The following is a 20,430-nucleotide window of genomic DNA, read 5'->3' as shown; positions in this document are numbered from 1 at the left end:
TAAGGTCATATTCCTGTTGCTGATTCGACCGCTTATCCATGATTTAAATAAGTGCATAAGTCATAACTGTTTAGCAATCAATATTTGTTACCTATGTTGACAAACTTATGCTGCTTCTAATTTTAAAGTTATCATACAAAATCCAAAACTAGTTTTAAATGGTGATCTATTTTTTTTGGTTATTACGTTAAGACTTTCCAAAAAAGCTTCAAATCAAAGACCTATAATTGGCATACAAATACGAAATAATATTAGGTATAGCACAAGTTGCCGACTTCTCAATAAATATCGTGTGTTGCTGTTTTGTTATTGGTGTGTTAAAATAAGTCCGTAGAAGTTTAAATGAAAAAATTTCGCTGAAATAAATAAATAAATGCATCAACATTCAAACAGTTTGCTACTATTTTAGACTGACAAAAAAAAACTGAATAAACGTGACTTTCGTTTTCAAATAATACTTATTAGAAGAAATCTTGATTGTTTCCGCACCATCTGGGATGTTTTAATTAGACAGTGAAATGTACATCTAAATAAAATGTATGACTATCAGTCTCTGCAGCTGTCATTCAAAAGTTGAAGCACCGATATCTTTCCAGTTGACATGGCAATACATTAATTGGCATCAAACGTTTACGGAAATATGACAACAGAGTTTGATTGACTGTATAGCGGTGTGCGTGACCAGTAATTGCATTTTACTATAGACTATTGTATTGTATTGTGTTGATTTTACAAAAATAATTTTTGTTTCGACACTCGACACATTACCTCCGCTTTCTATGCAGAATGAGAATGCAACTTGTGAGTATTTTATAGATTAATACATTTATTCATTAGATATGGTGTTTGATGGTTTATTTGCATTTGTTTTACAAATACTAGGTTTTACAACACAAACTATATATATATATATATATATATATATATATATATATATATATATATATATGTTTCTATTCATATTTATTTATAGTAATTTATTCTAAATTCGGGTTCTATTATATATCAATAACAGAACAAGGACTTCTCTTGGTTAAATAATTGGACGTCTTTTGTTATAATGTTTATTATACAATTTAACCCCACCCACATTTATAAAAGGCACGCTCCTTTGTCATGATTGAGCTTGTTTTGTTCCGCACACTTCTTAAAAGTATTGTTGTAGGAAAGTTTGAATAAATAGATGAACTCAATCTGAATGTGAGATTTTAAAATCATTTTTTAATGAGGCATGATTTAAACAGTTGAACAATATGAACATAAGACTTACATATTATATGTACACGCTGTGCGTGGGGAAGTTCAGCATTTTGATATAACCAATGGTAGTAAAGCCTAAAACCTAAACGCATTGTTCCGAGTGAATAAAATACCAAACCTTGCCATGTACAAAATTGTATGTCTTTAGAAACTATACTTATATTGAACATATTTAAAAAAAATCAGAATGCGTTATCTTAGAAATTAAACGATTTATGCATGACTTGACAAAGTGTAATGCTTTTATCAAACAAACGGAATCTGTTAAATAACACACATGATGCAAGCGTTTTAGTATGCAATTGCCGATTAAAATTGTTAATATAGTATATTATAATTTGTTTCTATTTCAAGTGATTTTGAAAGGGTGTGTTACATCAAAACAAACACATATATCGAGTTTATTATCTCAGACGCTCGGTGCAGGCCTATGTTTGCTCGTGTATGTGGAGTTTATCCACACCAAACCTGCCTCTAAAGTAAAAGACGCTGTTTCCGAATGTGCTCGAAAGAAATTGTATAAGAGTTGTTTTGTAAAGTATATTTTCTTTATGTAATAACATGTTTATCTGAATGCTTCATATTATTTACAGGCTTGGGCCTATTAATATGTCTCTGTTATGTTAATACATTTTTGAGGTTAACATTAATTTAGTAAACACTATCATTGTCGTAATCACTGCGTAACTCAACATTCAATAAACCGTATTCGCTTCTTTCAATTTTGTCTACGTGTTTCAATACTTAAACTGTGACACAAAAAAATTGTTTAACTGAATGTTTACCAGGCAATCGCATTTAAGGTTGTGGCTGTGATACAAACCACACGACTAACACAAGTGTTACATATTCTCAGAACATCTATTCCATATTTATATTTTGCTGTAATATGTAAGCTTTGATGAGCTGCAGAGTGAGAAGTACATTGAAGTTGACCAAGGCCATCACTCGTCGCAATTATTCGAGCAGAAATTTCTTTTACTGATTTTGCATGCCCTCATATATCTTTAATGACTTCATATGAGATAAACTTTGATTTGAGATTGCCAATATACTTTTAAGGACATAACATCACACATAGTACATATTTTCCATCAGGGAATCTCGGAAGCAAATAATGAATGATCAACTTAAATGTACCATTGTGAAAATATCTTGTAGTAAGAAAATTGACAATTTAAAGATCAGGTCATAGTTTGGCTGTCATAAGGTGACAGTTTTAGCGAGATTAAGTAATCACTATCTACTACATAATGTGAAACTGTACAAATGACCTGTTACGGAAGCGTATATGGTACACCCCAATGGTCATGCCTGATTAATTTATATCGACTTATTGTGAAATAACATGGTATGTCGACATAGTTTTGTAGCTTTTTACCACTTAATTGTACTCGCTATAACGACATTAAGTTAAAGTCTTGACGTAAATGTTTCCGGCTTTTCTTGAAAAAATATTTTGGTCGATATGATCTAAGTCGACAAATCAACATAATCTTTGGCATCATGCTCTTGTGAAAATGACTTGCCATCATAGTTTAAGTCAACACGATGAGTTATTTTTTAGGCCATGACACCTTTTCATATCATGCCGTCATAGAATATGGTACACCCCAATAACATGACCATGCCGGAACAATTTATATCGACTTACTGTGAAATAACATGGTATGTCGTCATAGTTTTGTAGGTTTTTCCCTCTAAATTTTACTCGCCATAACGACATTAAGTTTAAGTCTCGACGTAAATGTTTTCCGATAAAATAGTTGGTCGACATACTCTAAGTCGACAATCAACATAAGTTTTGGCGTCATGCTCTTGTGAAAATGACTTACCATCATAGTTTAAGTCGACACGATGAGTTATATTTTACGCCATGACACCCTTTTCATATCATGCCGTCATAGAATGTTGACGTCATCACAGCATCAGGGTGAACCATATACGCTCCCATAGAAACTGTACAAATGACCTGTATTACCTAAGTATCCGTATTTATTAGTTTTACAATAACAAGTATTCAGCGATTTTTAATTACAATACAAAATAAAAGACAAAATATAACATGAATGTGATGGATATATTAAAAAAATATATAAATGTAGCTGGATTATTGCAACAGTGGATGATTCCATTTACAAGGCTTTGCAATTTATCAGTTAAAATAATACGTACTATCGATGTCTTTTCTACAACTGAGCATCTTAACGAATATATTTTATGATCATATGTTATTACCGGTATATTCATTTACACATAGTTTATTAAGCCTGGAAAATGTCACTTGATTATAGTTATTGCAATGCTCCAATTCACAGCCTGGGAGTGGGTTGTTTCGTTATGTCCGTTGTGTTTTCACCAGTTTTATTGAACTGTGTACACCGTTCTCAATATCACGGAGTCATTAAACGGAATGTTACAATGTATCAATTATAAACAACATGATGTATATTCCATATGTGAAATGTACTCCTTATATGAGTAAAATAACGAAAAAGTACTTACGACACATATAGATCGATTTATATATTTATATTATATGATCCTTCTAGGTTAAAATCAATAATAAACAAATACAGTTATCCCTATCACTTGAAATTGGTTTTAATAATGTATGTTTCGTTGTCGTCTTTCCCCGAGGACCTCTTCCTGTCGCACTCATAATGCTGCAAAACTGGGGTTGGTACAGTTGCGTACTACAGATAGGAATAATATGCCGTTATGTCACCAACTTTTTACATAATGCGTGATGTCTGTCCGTTACTAGGTTGTTTTGGTTTATTGCAAAAAGGATGAAGTGTAAGTAGTAAAATATTGCAATAGAAAGTGTTACAACATTATTCGAAAACTGCAACAATGTTTGCAGTGCGCTTAAAACACCATTTAAAACAAATAATAAAACAGGGATGAATTTAATGCATAATAAAATAGATAGGAACATGACATACATTTTTAACTGCCCTTAATTGGAGATCAATAAATGATATTTGGCACTGTGTTCATTAACATGCTTACATAGGAAATCAGTTAACAACTTGTGAATATAAATGCAGAAATGGACAGATGTATGCGTTGCAATGTTTATGTACTGTATCCGTATCTTAAACAAGTAAAGTAACGACAACTTTTTACCTAAACAGCAGAGTTGAAAAATGGAAGTGTGTGGTTTAATATAAGATATACATTTTATAAGTCACTACTGGTCAGCGAGTATTTGTCGGACAGCAGTAATTATCGGACGTTCTATTTATTTCGTGTATTTTAACCCTTTAGCACAATTTTCTACGTCACATCCTTACGCGCGATTGTTTTCTCAATGTTGACACCAGAAATTCGTTGAAAAGCAAGTATTGTAGTTATATTGTCGGCAATTTTTCCAATACAACTGGCACCAATAGGCTACCGTACATATCTTGATGTTGTCCTATTAGTTTTTCATATTATGAACATATGCGTTCTTTTAAGATGACAACTCGGCCCAGACATGTTAAGAATGTGGACGTTTCACGGTTAACCCTCTGGTCAAGGCCGGTCTAGTGCCTGAGTCACTTGCTGACATTTTAGTACCACCAGCGTCAAAACCTGCAGCTCAACGAAATAAAAGAAGAATAGTTACCGAGGGACGAGTAATAAGTGGTGACGAAATACTGAAGGGGTTAATGGTAAGGCGTAGGTATTTAATCACCATAATACAACACTATCCAACATTCAGAAGCAGTGCACATTTTGTATGTATCACTTTACATTAACACTTATTTCGTTATAACTGTCTCGTGTCATATCAAATCGTATTACATGCATTTTACAATGGTTTTCCTTCGATAGGAACGAGAGAAAGCTTCCGCCGAGAAAGACCGTCGAGATGCGCAGCGAGCTTTGGAAGCCGACGAAAGGAAAATGATGAAAGATCAGGAAGAAATTGAAAAGATGAAGAGAAAAGAGGAACGTGTTGAAAAGCGATTGGCCAGGGAACAGGAACAGAAGAAAAAAGCGGACGAGAAAATGGATAGAGGGAAACTTGCTAACAAGAAGTTTACGTATGGAGTCTGTTGTATGAGAGGGAGGGTGTTGGATGAGAGCAAGGGCATTGTGTGGTTCGGGTGTGATGAGAAAGTGTGTGGCAAATGGTATCATTTTGAATGTTTGCATCGTAGCGAGCAAGAATACTTGCGAGAGAGTATGGAAGAGGGAGAAAGCTGGTATTGTAAGGCATGTAAGCCATGGCTGTATTGTGAAGAGTGAATGGCTGTGTCCCTTGTGTTTCTCGTGCACGAGATTCATGTAAGCTGCTTTTGACGTTTGTGATGTTTTGATTATTATAAAACCTTATGTATTGAATGAAACACGTTTTTGGTATTAAATAATCATCATATTATAAATAATACCAATGCAATGATAATTTATAGCCTTGTTTCTCTACCAATATGAAATTAGCTCACGTTTATTTATTAATGCGATGACCGTACAACATTTTTAAAGAGACATCAAAAACGGATATTCTTGTATGCACTGATATTGGGTTCCAATTGTAACTCTATTAATACACACTGAAGAATACATTTTGCACCATTAAATTAATACATTCACGTGTTTCTATCGTTTCAGTTCAGAAAAATACCATTTTAAACATAATTTGTTGCGATTTACTCAAATCATATAAATGTCCGGAAAATACTCCTGTATAGTGTAAAATTACCTCCCTTTGATGACCCCATATGCGGGCCTCGTACATACGCATGCGCACATCAAAATCCGACTTTGCTTACATGCACTTGTACATGACGAACCCAAGATATATCGGTAAACTTTTCATGCCGTGTTTTGCATTATTAAGGAAGTAATCCAAGAAAAACCGTGAATTTCGTCCGACAAATACTCGCTGACCAGTATCTGTTTTACAACTCATAATAAATAAGCACTAACTTAAATATATATAATATACAATACATATTTAATATCATTTTTTGTATTATTATAACCATTAACACATGACTTGAGTTCACACATTTCAAAATTGTATGTTTTTTAATTGAACACATAAATACAAAAGAGCCATAAAACTGCCATATGCGTTTGGTATTGCAGTCAATAAAATGACATTTTATAGCGTATAATTTCATTTTATGGCAACAGAAGAGCATAACAATATATAATATATCATTAAGGTAAAACATTTATTGATGTATCGCTTCAGCAAATACAGAAACAATCTCCACTTCTATTTGGTCTGAATCATTTAATGTTTGAAATAAATTGCAACTAAAAGGCTGTTATGAACACTTATCGCATCTAAAGTGTTGGACCTTGACATGAAGTATCTTTTGAAATCCGCTTTAAATAAATAAAAAACGTGGTAGTAAAATGGTTCACGTTATACGTATAATTGATATACATCTTTAGTGATTCGTAAATCCTGTTACAGTGAGTATACATCATCGTTTTTTTTTGAAAACGTAATTAGTATGATTAAAAATATGAAAAAGATATTAATACAAATAAGAAAATACTTAGTTCATATTAAGAGTGGTGCAACTTATTTCTAGTTATTTAATCACAGTGTCACTTAACTCAAGATTTAATTCCCGAGGCTATAATTTTGAATTTGGTCTTTCATATTTTGTTTGAATATTTGTATTAATTGCACTTATACAAATCATCAAACGAAATGTCCATTACTTAATCTAAAGTGTTGTATTTATAAAACTCTATTGCTGGATATGTGTATTGTGATATCATTATTTAAATTTAGTATTTTAGTTTCAGTCATGTTGTAAAAATGTTTAAATAAAACACAAACTACTATCACATTTATTCTCACAGACGCTCTATGCAGCCATATTTTTGCTGATGTGTGTGGTGTATGTCCCGAGGGTTCGAACCGACCCTGTCTCTAAAGTAAAGGACGCTGTTAAAGGATGTGCTAAAGAAAAATGGGGTAACTTTATTTGTACATGTATATTATATTTTATATAATGTTAATTTGTAAGATTACATTCTTCAGTGTTGTTCACTGTTTTTGTCTTATAAACGTACTGCTTACTTAATAAATGTATTAAATTTTGTGTGACAGGTTAATTGTCAATAGTCTTTAAATACTATAAAACATTCAGCGTATATTAAACATGCAATATTAATAGCGTGTTCTTTTTTTTATTTCATAACATTTAACTGTTCAAATTAACTGTCGGTTTGCTAAAATCACAATACACCGCAAACAGCTGAATGTACAGTACTTAGTTTGATGTTTCAATTTATAAATTCTCAAAACTTAATACTATATTAATGTTTATACATTAAATGTTTTTCCCTGACATGTTTATTTGCGAGCTGGCCGCTCCTTTACAATTGAAAAAAATGTTCACAAGATGACGCCGCCTATCGTGCCCAAAATCTTTACCCCTGGCACATGATCGATTTGAAAAGTTAATTAAAATAATTTAACATGAGAACCATACTGAATATACAGACTCTTACTTTAGTATTGATTGGACAATTTTAAAACGCCTTGCACACGGTAAATAGTCCCCATTTGGTAGCATCCCGTAAGCACAAACGTAAAGGTTTTATTTACACATAAAATATGTGAATGATAAGGTTTTTTATAGACTATAAATTAATTCTTAAGGAAATCATACATTTCAGTATGTAATGACTCAATCGTTTAATATTGCATGCTGCATAATTTGTCAGTGTCGCTAGATGAGAGGGGACACACTCACTATAACAACACATGTAATTAATTTCATTCTTGACGTCGGGTTATGCATACTGACCTTAGTTATCCAGACTGCCACTACTAAGTTATTGTATCTGGTTTGTCAGCCGGTCCCGCTAACGGATTTGGTTGCCCTTTACGGAAGATCCACCTACGAGCTCAACCCACCGCTTCAGATGCTGCCGCTGACAGGGACCTGTCAACCATGATGGCCTCTGTGCGCAACATGCGTAAACAGTACGTTGTATTGACTTCTTATATGAATCTTAACGTCCTGGTGCACATAATAGGTAACTTTGTTTTTAAATAACTGGTTAAAATAGACTCTTATATCATTGGTATGATGCAAGTCATTTCACAGAGTGTCTAAATTTACTCTTAAGACGGTTAAGAGGATAACCCATATTATTATCCCTACGCTTTTCAGAGAAAAAGTGGGGATTATGTGGTTATCTCCACCGTCTGTCCGTCCGTCCGTCCGTCCGTCCTGGCCACTATCTTCTCCTACACTATTAGCACTAGAACCTTGAAACCTACACACATGGTAGCTATGTGCATATGTGAGACGGTTACGGCGACGGAATTTTGATCTGACCCCTGGGTTAAAAGTTATGGGGGTTGGGGTGGGGCCGTGTCAGAGATTTTCCTGCGACTGCGATTCGAAAAAGGCTCATAGCTACTTTGTCCCTTCAGATATTGCTTTCATATTTGGTATGCATGTGTATCTAGACAACACCTTTACATGCGCATGCAATTTTTTACCCCTGTGACCTTGACCTTGAACTTGAGGTCAGCGTTCATGTTTCGAAATCTGCGACCGCGATTCGAAAAAGATTCATAACTACCGTTTCCCTTCAGATATTGTTTTCATATTTGGTATGAATGTGTATCTGGACAACACCTTTCCATGCGCATAAAATTTTTGACCCCTGTGACCTTGACCTTGAACTGGAGGTCAGCGTTTAGGTTTCGAAATCTGCGACCGCGATTCAAAAAAGGCTCATACCTCCTGTGTCCCTTCAGATATTGCTTGCATATTTGGTATGCATGTGTATCTGGACAACACCTTTCCATGCGCATAAAATTGTTGACCCCTGTGACCTTGACCTTGAACTTGAGGTCAGCGTTCAGGTTTCGAAATCTGCGACCGCGATTCGAAAAAGGCTCAGACCTACTGTGACCCTTCAGATATTGCTTTTATATTTGATATGCATTTGTATCTGGACAACACCTTTCCATGCGAATACACTTTTTGAACTTTGGGTCCTCGTTCAGGTTTTGAAATCTGCGAACGCGATTAAAAAAAATCTCATACCTACTGTGTCCCTACATATATTGCTTGCATATTTGGTACGCATGTGTATCTGGACAACACCTTTCCATGCGCATACAATTTTTGAACTTGGGGACCGCGTTCAGGTTTCGAAATCTGCGACCGCGATTCAAAAAAAGCTCAAAACGTCTTTGTCCCGTCATATATTGCTTTCATATTTGGTATGCATGTGTATCTGGACAAGACCTTTCCATGCGCATAAAATGTTTGACCCCCGTGACCTTGACCTTGAATTAGGGTCTGCGTTTAGATTTTGAAATCTATTATGTGGTTATCTCCGCCGTCTGTCCGTCCGTCCGTCCGGCACTATCTCCTCCTACACTATTAGCACTAGAACCTCGAAACTTGCACACTTGGTAGCTATGAGCATATGTGGGACAGTGCATTATTTGAAATTTTTATATGACCCCTGGGTCAAAAGTTATGGGGGCAGGGGTGTCGCCGGGTCAGAGATTTTCACTCATTTGTTAGGTTATTTTACATTAACTTCTCCATTTATACACCGGTTTACTTCAAATTGATACTAAACATCTTTTATGACAATACTGTCAATCTCAACTATGCATGGCTCCATTACCAACCCTGGGGCGCCCCTGGGTCAAACTTGCGGCGTGGGGATACGCGTCGGCCTCTGCCGCGCCATTTCTTGTTTATTGTAGCATATCACGTATGTTATTACCCTTAGTTGCAATATTATGTTCTAATGCAGATAACCACGCATGTAAATAGCAACACACTAATATAGTGAGACGCGCTAGTATTTCAATAACCTACATCGTAACACAAAATATCTTAGCACATCATCTTTCAATACGGAAATATGATTACTGCTGTTTAACACTTAAATGTTTAAAATCGTTTTCACTTTGTTCGGACTTGTCCAAGTAGCCTACCATTTTCGTACTCGTTTTATGCTATCATGGTCGCTTTTCGGTGCAGATCAAGTCGCCAATATTATTGCGCTCATGGAGCATTGTAGCTGTTCAAACCATTTAAGCTTATGTTTATTTTTGGTTTTCCCTACCCAATACTCCAACCAACACCCGATTGCATAAACGCTGGTAAAAGTTACCGCTCGGTAACATTCAAACCTTGGTAAGTTTGCGGTTATTCAGGTAAAGTAACCTTCAAGGTAACTCGATTGTATAAACACGATATACCGCAAAGTAACCTAACCGCGCATAGTGGAATTTAACCACCGGTAACTTTAACCAAAACATTCCCACAATGCATTTTCTAATGACGTAATTTTCGCGCGAAGTGTCACGCTTATAAACAGCGACATGTATTTTTTTTTTATCAAATTCATTAACAAATGAATTCACAATAAAATAAAGTGTAAATTTTAACTATGAGTTCATCAAAATGACCAGGGACAAATTGATAATGATTTGCATCATTTAGCGGAATCCCTGGTGCTTCCAAACTGCAAGAGAGTGCTTACAAAGACGTCTATTCTTCTAGTTGTTCTGGATGTAACATAAACATTATACATGGTCGTCGTAACATGCTAGACTATTCTTCTAATTTGGCTTATGTTTACAATAAACTTGCTTACTTTCTTGTGCAATAAGGGAATTTACCATAGACAAATACAACATTGTTCAAGTTTAAATATATCTTTGTATGCAGAAATCTGCAAACGCAACCGAGTTCACCAACGGCTATTATTTGTGTCGTGTTCTGAGAAAACTGGGCATAATGCATGTGCGTAAAGTGTCGTCCCAGATTAGCTTGTTAAGGTCGCACAGGCTAATCAGGGACGACACTTTTCGCCAAAAATTGATTTTTGCTAAGAAGGAACTTCATTTTAACAAAAAAATGTCATAAAAACGGAAAGTGTCGTCCCTGATTAGCCTGTACAAACTGCACAGGCTAATATGGGACGACACTTTAAGCACATGCATTATGCCCTTTTTTCTCAGAACACGACACATTTGATAAACTGCTCCGGTTCATTTTAACAGCAGTAATGTACATAGAGTACATGACGTAGCGTGTGACGAGGAAGAAAGTTTATTGAGTTCTCATTTGAATATAATGATATGATGGCATAAGGGTCTTTATTCAACTATGCTAAAATAATTATCAAAGACCCTAGATGCAAACTCGTCAATTATTGAATTAAATGGATTAATTATGGATTTTAAAGGATTATTAAAGGTAAGATACTAGTTCGAACGTGTTTTGTTTTTTGTTTGTACTTTTGTTGTTTCCTGTTCTCGGAGAAATGATTTTAACATGGGCGCCAGTGATGCATCGGATCACACACGGCATACCCATAACATAATATAAGAAACACGTTCTGTGCGCCCCAAATTCGTCGTCCGAAGTCGGAAATCGTATTGCCCTGTAAATTAAGTCAAATAAAGTGTCAGTCGCTGCAATTTTGTTGTTTACTCGTCGAAATTGTGAAGGTCGTCGATGGTTAGCTTTTATGATGCCATTTTGTGTAAGTTACCTCTCGGTAACTTGTACTTACCCACATGGGGAAGCAGGGTATGTTTTAACTGGGTTTTAACCGATCTGTATAACTAACCAAATTTTATACAAACGCTTACCGACCAGTAACCAACATGTTACCGACTTTTAACCGCCGGTATGTGGTTAACCGCCGGTTTAACTGTTTATACAATCGGGTGCTGATGACAAATACTCTGAAGTTGGTTTCGTTAACTGTACACCCGGGCAAACAATGCTACTTTTGTTTGTTTACCAATGATGCTTTTACACAATACGTTGAGTCAAATGCTATGTGAAAAGGCATGAATATCATGTTAATAGGTGTTTCAGGTCACCTTTAATAAACACAGTCTACATGTTTGTTCAACCGTCACAGTTGTGCAAACAGACGGTGATCTCAATTAACTCAGACTTTTAAACCCAGCACAGGGGAAATCCAATGACCATGGCATTTACTTTAACGTGTAAAAATAAGCGTGCTATATGTGATAGAAGTTATGTACACTGTATGTTTTACTGATTTTTTTTCGACTATTTGAAAGTATGACAAAAGCGTGTTACACTTTCTTAAATAGTAATTTTAATTAACATGTTAACGGCTTGCTTTTTTAAATTTGACTTTAAAAGAGGATTCAGTGTAGCTGAGCTTGAACAGGACACTGTGGTGGCGGAATTCCAGCGTCATTTGAAAGACCTTCCTTTATGTTCAAAAACGACTGTCCAATGCGATGCTAAACAAAGGTTCCGGTTTATTAATGGCACATGCAACAATCTGAAGAATCCCACGTGGGGAATGTCTAGAGCAGCTCAGCGTCGTCTACTTCCTGCAGCATACGGTGTGTTAAAATGTAAATCATTTCATCATGGGGCTCTTGTAGACATATGAGAGATTAGTTTAGATTAAATGTAGATGTAACACATGTTCACCTATGATTGCCTTTCAATTGGGTAGTGTGTATGAACACATTCATATAGGTTTATATTAAAATGTTAAACGTTAAATATAAGTTTATATTCAAAAAACGTTAAATATAATTTGTTATTCAAAAAAGCTACAAAATCACACAACTTATCGAACATTTGTTGTAAATATTTTTATGAAGCTGCTTGTCCGTTTTTACAAAATCACGACCAGAATGTATTTGCGAGTTTCCATTGAACGTGTAAAAACTCTTTTAAACATTATATAATATTTATGCACAAACATGTAAAATTTTGTTAATGGCGTCATTTATTCCGCTACAATCAGAGGACGGTTTGAACCTCCCTCGGTCGCTGGGTGTTGATGGAAAACCACTGCCGTTCCCACGCAAGATCAGCAACGCAGTCCATAGGGGTCCTCAGCAGCTTAAGTCATCCAAACTGACCTTGCAGGCCTCTCCATTTGGTCAGTTCCTTGACCACGACATAATATTAACGCCACTGAGCACTGGTAGGTGTTTTTAACGCGACGATCTCTATTTCTTGTTAGTATTTTCTTGTATGTCTGTGTAACATCTGATTTATAATATGTTTAATTTGTATACAAAAATACTGTTGTTATATATATATTTTTTTATTCAGCTGGGGACGATTGCTGTGCAAATAATGACGAGTAAGTTATGCTCCGAAATGAAATCAATAAAATACAACGACATGAATATATAATGTTTTATGCACAAAAACGAAATGTCTTTTTTATAGTATATGCAAAATTAGTTCAGTACATGGACTCTTTTTCCGTTGCAATAACTGATACAAACGCATGTCACAATTAAAAGGCGCTTTTCTTGATTAAATTTAAACCCAGTTACATCTTCTTTTGACCCACTAATAGTCGAGACAATTGTTTTAACATCAACTTCGCTGAAGATGATCCTTGTGTACCACGGTTCAAGGCCGGATACTGCATGGAGGTTCCGAGGTCAGCAGGGATCCTCTGCAAGTCATCAGGTTTGTTCAGGACGCGTTATGTATTACGTTAATACTGTTACGTATGTGTTATACTCATAGTTCAAAGCCCAGCACATACCGATCACACGTGGATTGTATTTAGAGTCACATACCACTAACTGATAGCACGCATTCACTCTAAAAACTTTTTAAAATTAGGTCAATAACCGATGGAACTAGTGCACCTGTCTAGCGATCTATTGTGTGCATCCTGGATCCATGTTGTGTCTGATGTCGTTTAAAGTAAATTAAAGGATGGATAGGGAAAAGGGAAAAGGTTGAAGATTTAGGAAAAGGTCAATATGTAAAATGAAACAAAAATGAACACAGTAGTATTCCAGTCAAAGAATTATAAAGCATATGAATGGACATAATAACTATATATTAATAATTACCATCTCACTAACATGCAGTCTTCTAGGCAAGTATTGTCTGACTTTTAGATCCTCATTTCATAATATTTCCTGGTAATAATTGTATGTGTCAAGTCTGGAATTGATATCGTTCGTTCTGTAAGTGAAATTACGACCGATCTACCTTATAGAGAGTTTAATTGGTGAGCTTCTTAAATCGGAAATTTCAAATTTCCATGAGTCTCTTTTAAATATGTTACATCTATATTAAAACCAATTGAATGTCCCACTTGTCAACAACAATACCGTTACAAAAAACAATAATACAAACATGCAACAAAGAGCAATTCGTTGATTGCCCCTGCTTGTTTGACATTTTAACTTTTTCAAGAACAAACGTTAACATTGTGTTGCACTTGTCGTTGTTCTCTACTATTTATTTAATTGTTTTAGCCGGTGGAATATTGCAACGTCAGCAGAAAAACGATCTAACGTCATTCGTCGACGCTTCAAACGTCTACGGCTCTTCGGACGAGCGTCTGGCGTTATTGCGAGAGGGAAAAACACGTAAGTATGTTATCATACAAATTAAACTAATTTCCAGTGGTAGGAGCGCCGATTTGAAAACTGACCCCTTACATGCGTATAGTTGGAAATTCATACATTTAGGGTAGAAGTTATTTGAAAAGCAAACACACAATATGGTCCCTGTAAGTTTAAGTGCTAAAGACAATTATAACTGTAATTATACTATCTTTACTTTAATGTATGGTTATGAAATAAACATGTGTGCAACAGAAGAAGGAACTTCGAATTAAAAGTCTTAAATCCATACGGAAACCATGCACACACATAGTCATAGTAGGTATACTTATATTTAAATTGTGTTTATAGCGTTTATGAAGGTAGCACATGGTGCAGATGGGCCCCGCCTACCTGACGGTCCTGATAACAAGTGCCGTTCAGACGCGGCCAATGGTATACGCTGCAGTATTGCTGGTAAGAATCACTGGTTTGCCAAATAATGAAAGATACTTGTAAAAATATTTGTTTCAGAAAATGTTCTGTAACAACAAAAGTTATTAGAAACTCATAAGTCTTGATTATCTTTACATAGCAAAATATTTTTTTATTAATGATAATCTTAATCTTAAGAAGCGTGTCAGTTTAGTGACTGTTTAAATAAATGTGCAATCATAATATGCCGATTAAATAACTCATAGAAGACAACATATCCTTTGTCAGTACCATTCGATTAGTTGTTGCAAGTAAATTCCGGTACGTCGACAAGTTAACTTTACATTTCAAATTGAGAGTTGCAACAAAACCGCATTCTTAATGTTCGCTGTATGTAAACAATTCGATGAACTTGTGAGATATGATTGCATGTGCCATATTCATATTTAGATGGCGTTGGTTTTAGGTGAACCACGAGTCAACGAAATTCCATCTCTGACGTCATACCACAATGTGTTTGTGCTCGAACACAATCGTCTGGCGAATAAACTTAAGGACTATTATCCGGACAACGAAGAAGCGTTTCAGCAGACAAGAAAACTCTTGATCGGAATAATGCAGAAGATTGTTTACGACGAATTTCTCCCTGCTTTTCTTTCACCGACTGCGATGAAGAAGAATAAACTTGCCAGCTCAAATAAATACAAATACGAATCAAAGCTTGATCCCACCGCTGCCAACGTTTTTGGAATAGCGTTTCGGTATGTTTAAATAGATCCTAATCATATACTTCATATTCAGATTTGTGAAAAAACATATCTGAATAGTTTAAAAAGAAAAGTATTATGAAGAACATACCTTTAACTGTAGAATTGTTTGTATTTTACTTTAAATATATTTATTAGTGCAAATAATAACTATTGTCATTAGTATTCATGTATGTATATATACAAACATACAAACAATTAATTTAATATTTCCTCTCTCTGACGTTATCTTACGTACATCATGAATACGTGTTCGTTTAACTTAGCAAATATTACTCCACAATCTGACAGTATGGGCCACACTTGGATTCCCACGTTTGAGTCGGTGTTCACTAAGAACTTCCAACCGTTTCGCGAAACACTTCTCAACCTGACCTTCGGTGATCCCAACATGACCTATATACAGTCTTTTAAAGGAGGTCCATCTGGGATGCAGGGGCTTGCCTACGCGCTCTCTGCCCTCGAGGCACAGAAAACTGACAGGTACTGGAAGTCCAGAAATAAAACAAGCATAGGGCTCTTACTATTGTGTTTGTAATCGTTTAAAACTTAAAGCGTAACTTTCCCATCCGCCTGTATGAACGTTTCAAATTTGTCATTCAATATCGGTATGTCGTTTAACAAAAACACCAACTAAATCTGTGTGCTAATTCATTTTAAAGAAAGTATTTCATACAAAATTAGAAAACGCTATCCTATGATGCACGGTAAGCTTTACCTCTTGTATGTGTTGTATATTTGAACGGTTATGCACCGTTTCCACATAAATAACATTATTCCGTAAACAAAACACATCTACACATTTTTAAAATGTATTTATTTGTTTACGTTCTGTCTTGTAGAGTTATTTTTCTGTTTGCAGAGTTTTGCAGATTAAAACGTCTCTTTTGATTTCGTTTTAATATTGCTCCTTCAATTAAAGCTTTACAATAGTCATCATGCACTGCTTAAAGATAACCCTAGCTTGCATGTTTACAAAGTGTGCGTAAACTTATACACTTATAAACTTATACTTGTTTTATTTATTCGATTTCAAACGTATTAATATAATCCATCAGAGTCTCCCTTTGTGATTAATATTATGTTTATTCGTTTCAAAAATACAGTTTACCATAAAGTCCATTTTTTTTTAATTTTCAAATGACGAAACCAATCTGCATGGACACATGTCCTTCTTTTACGTTAACCAATTTGCATCGGAACCTGATATGGAGTGGCACATGCTAACAACAATGTAAGCTTATGCAAACATGCAACTTGAGGTTGCGAACTGATTTGCGCATTATTCATGAAAAGCAATGCTTTGTCAGTATTGATATTTCTCGCAAAAAACACTATATTTTTAGAATTATCGAAGAAACTGTCCGCAGCTTCTTATTTGTAAACACGTCGGCCGATACTTCCTTCGATCTGGCATCCCTGAACATCCAGAGAGGTCGCGACCACGGTCTACCCTCCTACAACGAGTTTCGTAAATGGTGCGGACTGTCGTCAGTGAGTTTTTGGAAAACCTCATCACCAGGAGGCCTTGTTGATCACAACCTTGAGGCAATCACTCTTTTGAAGGCTGCTGGTTACAGGTACTGTCTCAGTAGGAGGCTTTTTTGATCACACCATTGAGACAATCACTCTTGTGAAGGCTTCTGGATACCGGTACTGTTAAGTTTGTCGATTTTTATTATTTGCCAAGCTCTTACACTAAAGAATTTCTGCGGACAATCTGCTTGTTTCCCCCTTCATCAAGCCTGTAGCACATGGCATTTTATTAACTCTTAGCATCTTCATGCTACTGAGCAGTTTGTGCAAATAGTTAACATGTATTGTAAATATATGTACATAACTAAAATTCAGTGTATGTGTTGTATTTTTTTGTTAAATATGTTTGTGTAATATATGTAAATTAACGAAAAATAACTGTGTATGTCAATGTATTACAAGTATTCAAAGCGAGCATGACGTGTCAATGTTAATTATAAAATATTATTGTTTACAATTATTCACACTTATTCTGAAGATTTCGTTTATACTCAAGTTATGTAAACGGCAGAAAGATACTAATACACAAGGTTCTACGTTGTTTGTCACCTGCCCTGACATATATACATAATAGTACTTAAAGTTTTAGGATTTCGTTTCGATTCAAAACATTTACTGATACGGCTGATATTTAATTTAAAGATTGTTTGTTTTTCAATCCCGTGATTAAATTAAGTTTGCCCCAAACCATCGTTCGGTAGAGGGCCCCCAAAATGTGTGTTTGTTTCCTCGCAATCAGTACCTTTACGTATCGCTTCAGTTCGCCCCAAGACATAGACTTTTTCCCCGGAGCCCTGAGCGAAAAGCCGTTCTCTGGTGGAACCCTTGGTCCGACCATGGAGTGTATTATAGGAGACCAATTCCGGAGACTCAAGTTCGGAGACAGATTCTTCTATCAGAACAAGGGCACTGGATTTAATAAAGGTATGTTCATCGATCTTCTAGGCCCACCATCGTTTAAATAGACTAGGTTTCCATCGCTTCATGTGCAATTACAACATAATACATACCTTATTATGACGACCATAGTCAGTACATAAGAATGTAACACTGTGTGTAATTTGTACATTCAAGCAGCTAACGAATGAACGAAAATGAAAGGATATTGAATTTAATATTTTAAAAGGTATTGTCGAAAGGAAAAATATGGTGTAAGCGATTGCACAGTCAAATTGAAACACATATGTGCATATTCTCTTTTTAGAAAACAAATAAACCGGTGAAAACTCCGAATATAAAGACAGCGTGTTGTCATGAATGCTTCTTAACAATTATGATAGCCAAACCTTATTTTGGAGAACCGTCGTAGTTATGTGACTTAAATTTAGTTATACATAATACACGCTTGCGAGTTAGTGTAATATTAAGTGTATTTGCTTTTGTATTTAACATCTTCTAATATAACATAATGTTTTGCTTTATTAGCACAACAGGCCGCCATTCAAAATTACAGCCTGGCCTCCCTGCTGTGTCAGAACTACAAATTCAACAAGATCAACTTTCCGAACGTCTTCAAACAAGCGTGAGTCTGATGTTACATGTTGCTTTAAACTTGTTTAATTTTTTAAATCGCGTTGAACGGCTTCAGAAATTGTTTGTGAACAACTAAGTGTTGACTTTATATACTGTCTTCGAATACAAGCTATGCAGTTTCATTTATCGACATAAACATTGTAATAAAATGATACACACTTGGGATTGATTAGAAAAAAAAGTCAATTACATCTGTCATTGAAAACCGCATTTTACTATTGCATTCCGTTGAATCCCGCTCAAATTTACTTGTGAATGAAATGATACCGAATGTATTCGAATTCGTAGACAGACACACTATAAACTAATTTTGTTGGTGTAACGGTCACATATTTTGACCACGCAATGGCATCTGGAATACGTAACCCTTTGTTTCAAGGATCTCATTATTATACTATACATTCTTTATTATTTTCAGTGACCCACTCAGGCGCTGCCAGCAAATCGCCGATATTGACGTGAATCCGTTCTGTGTCTCGTCCGCAGACGGGGCGTGTATATAAAATCGGATCGTTGGATGATATAAATAAGCGGCTTCTTTCTGCACGTGCCATCAGAGCTTATAACATTCATCTATATTGTAACTGCTTAAATAATTGATACAAAAATAGTTGTTTGGTTGGAAGTTCCGTTATTTGCAAACATCATCATAGCAATATGGAGAAAAAAATATCAGAATTGCGCATTAAGGCACAAACACACAAAGCGCCTTTTCAGACTCTTATTCACAAATACAGTTGCGTAACCAATGTATGAGTTTTATATTCGTGGATTTTTTAGCAAATGCTTATTGGCTATTTTGATATCTTCATCAAATTTAAACACACTGGTTAATTGGTTCTTTCCGAAGTCAAAGTTTGTATCTTGGTTAGTAAGGTTTGAGGTTAGCAACTGACTCAGTTGTATAATTTATGAAAATCAATCACGGTGTTAACAACAAGTTCTCCGTTTCAAAAAAAATTGTTTGGAGTCATAAAAACCTCAGAGACCTGACAGTTTAGCAGATTTACAGATTTATTATCTGTAAACATCCTGTTTGTATATTTGCCAAATGATGTTTAAAATATTTCTTTCAAAATAACAATGAGATGTAGTTATCTCGGTTCAGAAAACCTTGAGTGTATTAGGCAAGCATAGTAAAACAGTATCGTACACAGGTTATGCGTTAATTGTATTTACTTAAATTTGTTGTATCACTGTTAATGTGCTTCGTGACTAGTAATAATAATGCATATTTAAACTTCTCTTTACATAAAAGTCAATACATGTTATAAAGCCAAATAACAATATTATTCCCAGCTTTTCCGACGTTTATTGGCTCCAATTTAATTTATTTACAACGTGTGTGAACTATGAAGTAAAATGATGTCGAAGTGTACTTTTAACACAGAGTAATGGGTGAATTGTGTCAAAATATCTTATGTTTCATTTCGAGAAACAGCAGTGCAATGCAGGAAAAATAAGTATAATGTTTAATTAATTATGATGTGTTAATCATAGGATTTTACCTCATTTATATAGGAAATATTTCAGTGCAAAGTATACGAACGTTCACATTGTTTTAAAACATGATATGGCGTC

General features: G+C 35.1%; 2 protein-coding genes across 2 annotated transcripts; both read left to right on the top strand.

Moving 5' to 3' along the window:
- Window positions 1-4,705: 4,705 nt before the first annotated feature.
- LOC127848125 (uncharacterized) lies at window positions 4,706-5,995 on the top strand. The gene is made up of 2 exons (XM_052380421.1): window positions 4,706-4,922; window positions 5,086-5,995. The coding sequence occupies exons 1-2, from the start codon at window positions 4,920-4,922 to the stop codon at window positions 5,500-5,502; spliced, it is 420 nt and encodes a 139-aa protein (XP_052236381.1). The 5' UTR covers window positions 4,706-4,919; the 3' UTR covers window positions 5,503-5,995.
- On the top strand, window positions 5,503-19,352 carry LOC127849118 (myeloperoxidase-like). The gene is made up of 14 exons (XM_052381839.1): window positions 5,503-5,541; window positions 7,081-7,195; window positions 8,083-8,212; window positions 12,399-12,607; window positions 13,021-13,203; window positions 13,623-13,703; window positions 14,510-14,623; window positions 14,951-15,055; window positions 15,480-15,774; window positions 16,072-16,263; window positions 17,127-17,360; window positions 18,077-18,240; window positions 18,742-18,838; window positions 19,268-19,352. Exons 1-14 carry the CDS (start codon window positions 5,503-5,505, stop codon window positions 19,350-19,352), a joined length of 2,043 nt encoding a protein of 680 aa, XP_052237799.1.
- Window positions 19,353-20,430: the final 1,078 nt, after the last annotated feature.

Source organism: Dreissena polymorpha, chromosome 10, assembly GCF_020536995.1.
Source record: "Dreissena polymorpha isolate Duluth1 chromosome 10, UMN_Dpol_1.0, whole genome shotgun sequence".
In the NCBI taxonomy this organism is placed as follows: domain Eukaryota; kingdom Metazoa; phylum Mollusca; class Bivalvia; order Myida; family Dreissenidae; genus Dreissena; species Dreissena polymorpha.
Note: the sequence above shows the minus strand (reverse complement) of the source record. Positions and strands in the feature narration are given on the sequence as shown.

What these genes read in the sequence shown, in the direction of transcription:
- LOC127849118 (XM_052381839.1), top strand. Translation starts at nt 5,503, where the DNA reads ATGGCTGTGTCCCTTGTGTTTCTCGTGCACGAGATTCAT. An exon ending in TTCTCGTGCACGAGATTCAT is followed by an intron (nt 5,542 to 7,080) that starts GTAAGCTGCTTT and finishes TTATTCTCACAG; the next exon opens with ACGCTCTATGCAGCCATATT. An exon ending in ATTGCGAGAGGGAAAAACAC is followed by an intron (nt 14,624 to 14,950) that starts GTAAGTATGTTA and finishes TTGTGTTTATAG; the next exon opens with CGTTTATGAAGGTAGCACAT.